The sequence below is a fragment of the Euprymna scolopes genome, chromosome 11, assembly GCF_053919585.1.
Source record: "Euprymna scolopes isolate OS-2025 chromosome 11, ASM5391958v1, whole genome shotgun sequence".
NCBI classification, from domain to species: Eukaryota; Metazoa; Mollusca; class Cephalopoda; order Sepiida; family Sepiolidae; genus Euprymna; species Euprymna scolopes.
Window position 1 is genome coordinate 79,370,620 of NC_136492.1, and position 3,828 is coordinate 79,374,447.

Consider the following 3,828-nt stretch of genomic DNA (forward strand, 5'->3'; position numbering starts at 1 on the left):
CGCGAGACAAAAAAAAAAAAGTCCCCCAATTTGTTGTACTTTTCTTTAACTGTAAGTCATTAAAAAAATGTCAGTCCGTAATTTTTTGATTGGTACGCCAATACGCCATCTGAGAAGGCAGTTTGCTAGGTGAAGCAAGCCGTCGTTCATGCTGCAGCGTAAACGGAAGCTGCAAAATGGTGGAAAGTTATTCAGGGGTTCGGGGGTTAATACCATGCAAACGGTAAATTTGCCCCAAGTTTGACTATCAGATTCGTTGTCAGCGACCTCAATTACCTACAAAAAAAAAGGCAAATTAGAGTGGTCGGTGTTCTGTAGTAGCGTATCTGGATATTTACCAAAAATTATTATGATTAACCGGCGTTAAAAACCATGCCCCGCCCCCGCCCCCTACCGAAGCAGCCATTAATTGCCTGTACCTAGTAAATCTACATATGACGTAACAGCGGGGTTCACCTACATTTATTTTTTTTATATTAATAAGGTTCAGTTTCACTATAAATTGGACCATGTTCCTTTCCTTTTTAATATAACGTTAAAAGTTTTCTAAAACTTAAAAAAGAAAAAAGCTTTCATTAATTATAGATTTTTCAAAATATACCGCTGGCTGGCCTAACGCGTAGTGTTTGATATAATTTTTGCTCAAACAGGCGTGGTCATCCTCTTTTCTTTTTTTCTTAATAATATAATTCAAATAAATGTTTTATTGGAATTTTAATTAATTATTTTTAAATGTTTTTTTAGATAAGGAATAAAACTACTTTATTTTTTTTCTTCTTATTTAGCCCTGATTAATTTTTCTGCGGAACTATCTTCCGCTTCCGGCTTTCCTCTTAAAGCGTGCGCTTTTGCCGGCTTAAAAATGTTTAAGAAATTTACTGACAAAGAAATGGTGTCTAGTGTGAATAACTCTAAGTCATCAGTGCAGAGAACGATTCGACAGAGTGTTTCTAAACAATACCCGTTCATTGAATCTGTGTTACCTCAGATTTTACCAAAAAAGGATGCCCTGAAAATAGTAAAATGCCATGAACACCTCGAGCTGCTCGCGGCCCCTAATGGAGAATTGCTTTTCTTTAAACAGAGAGACGGACCGTACATCCCGACACTCAGACTCGTTCATAAATACCCGTTTATTTTACCCCACATGCAAGTAGACAAAGGTGCTATCCGCTTTGTACTCAGTGGTGCCAATATCATGTGTCCCGGTCTGACGTCTTCGGGGGCCAAAATGACCAAAGTGGACAATGACTCGATTGTGGCTGTGATGGCTGAAGGAAAACAAAATGCCCTAGCGATCGGACTAACCAAGTTGAGCACGGAAGAAATTTTAGAGAAAAACAAAGGGATCGGCGTGGAAAACTTGCATTATTTGAATGATGGTCTTTGGAATATGAAACCCGTCAAATAATTATTTTATTTTATTTTATTTCCCCACTTATGGTCTCTGGTGTGACAATCAGAACTTTTTGAAGATATGACAGCTGGAAAAACAAAACAACTAACATGGTCGTCCATCCGGAGGTGGAAGCAAATTTGTTTGTCTAGTTCTGACAGAATTTGTTTTTGTGTTCACGAGGAGGAGGGGTTGGGGGTATCTTCTGGACATGATTACGCCTTTCCTCCTCCTTGACATAGCCTCGTACGATATGACCACCACGGCGGACTTACCTTCTTGCTTCGACTGTTTTTGATTCTTAACTGCTTCATTCAAAATCTCTGCTTTTTATTATTACTTTTTAGTACTTGTCTATCTCAATTCCTATGGTTTGGTTGTCCATATGGACTTGGCAAAATCTGGTAATAAGTTACAACAGCCGAAAGGCATCCACACAAAGTTAAATGGTTCTTGTCCAGAATTCAGTCTAATTGAATACAAAAAATCACGTAAATTGATCAAGTAGCTTTATAGTAAATTGTATCCCTTAAAAGACTGATTTTGATCTCGATAGTTCGAATTGAGTTGTCTCCCTTTATTTAAAACACGTCGGATCAAAACACAAACTATCACTCTTAATTTTTAGTTAAACAAACAAAAACTTAGTCAATTTACATGAATACATTTTCATTTGATGACACAGGGTATAATGCAGTGCATTGTCAATGCACCAATGGTGCATTGACAATGCATTTGCACTATAAATATTTTTCTATGTTTTTGTTTTTTTTAATTATGTTGAATTCTGGAAATGTACCAATTAGTCTTTTGTTCCTGCAATAGAAAATGAAAATACTTATTTACATTGTTGCATTTGTTTTAGAAATTTTCTTCGTTTCAATACTAACCCAGATTTCTATATTATACACTTTTCCCCTCGAAATGAAAAGTTTATGACAGCTGGAAAATCAGCTATTTCTTGAAGTTTGTAGACCCAAAGCACAACAAACTACGTCGGAACAAGAAAAAAAAAAAAAAAATTGTAAATGTAATACCCTAAAAAAAAATTTTTTAAATTACAAATGAACAATAAAATGCAAAAATAACAATTATGAAGTTAGAATTAACAAAATAAATAATACAATGTAAATAATTTTTTTTTCCCTTGTGCATTTTAACATTCTCTAGCAAATAAATATAGAAAGCCATTCATAACGTAGAGGCTTTAACTCTTCCCTTACGCGGAAGGATTCTCCTAAAATGAAAACTATACGCAATGTTAAAATACACAAGTGCTTGCTCCACTACCTACCCATTTTTTCCTCTGTGTTTTTTTTTTTCTGTTTCAGGAACACGGATTTAACTTTGGTCTTTTTTTTTTTTTTTTTTAACTAATTAGTGGGTTTTACCAAACCAATATGGTCAGCCTTGGGAATGATTTGTAAGCAATTTTCTTTTCGTTTTAAGTTTGATTAATTTCTTCAAATAATGCAGATAAAATTTTTATTTCTTTAAAACTTTTTAATTCAATTAAATTTTTTTCTTATTGAAAGAGTTCTCCACTCATCTGATTTCTCCAAATGGAAATGTTTATTTTATGTTTTATTGCTTGATTTAAAAACAGGGTTATATATATCGAAGTAAAACAACTGTGATGTCCTTTCAATCACATGGTGTTGTACACTTATCAAAGCTGATCAATAACAACTTCAAGATAGAAAAAAAAAATATATATATATGTATATAACTGTTCTGATTGTCAGTCTTGGAAGAAAAATATAAAATTGTCCCAATAAAAAGAACTAGTTGTGATAAATTTGCTATTTTGACTTTTTTATTAAAGAAAAACAAATGTTTTCCTTATTTTAGTCACATAAATTATTTAGAGTGAAAGGGGGTTTGGGTATTATCCTAAACAACCTAAATTTACTTCATCCATGGTTTGGTAAAAATAAGATGCTTCCACTAAAAAATTTGGTTCTTCGTTATTGTAGCAAAATTTGAAATATATTGAAGTTCAAATGAAGCCAATGGTATTTACTGAATTGTCATGTCACAGTAACGAACATATCAAAAAGTTACGAAAATGAAGGGAGAAAATTAATTATTAACGAAAACAATTTTTGAAGGCATAAAATTGAGTTTTGAAAAAAGAAAAACTGGAGAGTTCAAATCCTAACAAAAGGGAGGCAATTATTAGGTTGACTAGAAAGTTTTTGCAGAATTTTTATTTTTGATTTCAAATGATGTATTTTCAAATAAGTTTTCGTTGGAATACCTTTGACTTTATATATAATTTTAAAGAGCATTTTTCTCTATCTAATCGTTAAAACAATTGTCTTTTTTCAGAACATTGAATACAAGATGGAAAAAAGCAACTTTGTACCATTTTCTTATTTCAATTCAAGCTAGGCTAAAAAGCTGCTGAAACAGCTTGTGATATCAAAGAA

The 3,828-nt window shown here is 32.8% G+C and overlaps 1 protein-coding gene across 1 annotated transcript; it reads left to right on the forward strand.

Moving 5' to 3' along the window:
• The first annotated feature begins 400 nt into the window (after positions 1 to 400).
• Positions 401 to 3,194, forward strand: LOC145287939 (malignant T-cell-amplified sequence 1-like). The gene has a single exon (XM_080135892.1). The coding sequence runs from the start codon at positions 863 to 865 to the stop codon at positions 1,409 to 1,411; it is 549 nt and encodes a 182-aa protein (XP_079992018.1). The 5' UTR covers positions 401 to 862; the 3' UTR covers positions 1,412 to 3,194.
• Positions 3,195 to 3,828: the final 634 nt, after the last annotated feature.

Excerpts from the sequence above, each read along its gene's own strand:
- LOC145287939 (XM_080135892.1), top strand. The coding sequence starts at position 863 with ATGTTTAAGAAATTTACTGACAAAGAAATGGTGTCTAGTGTGAATAAC.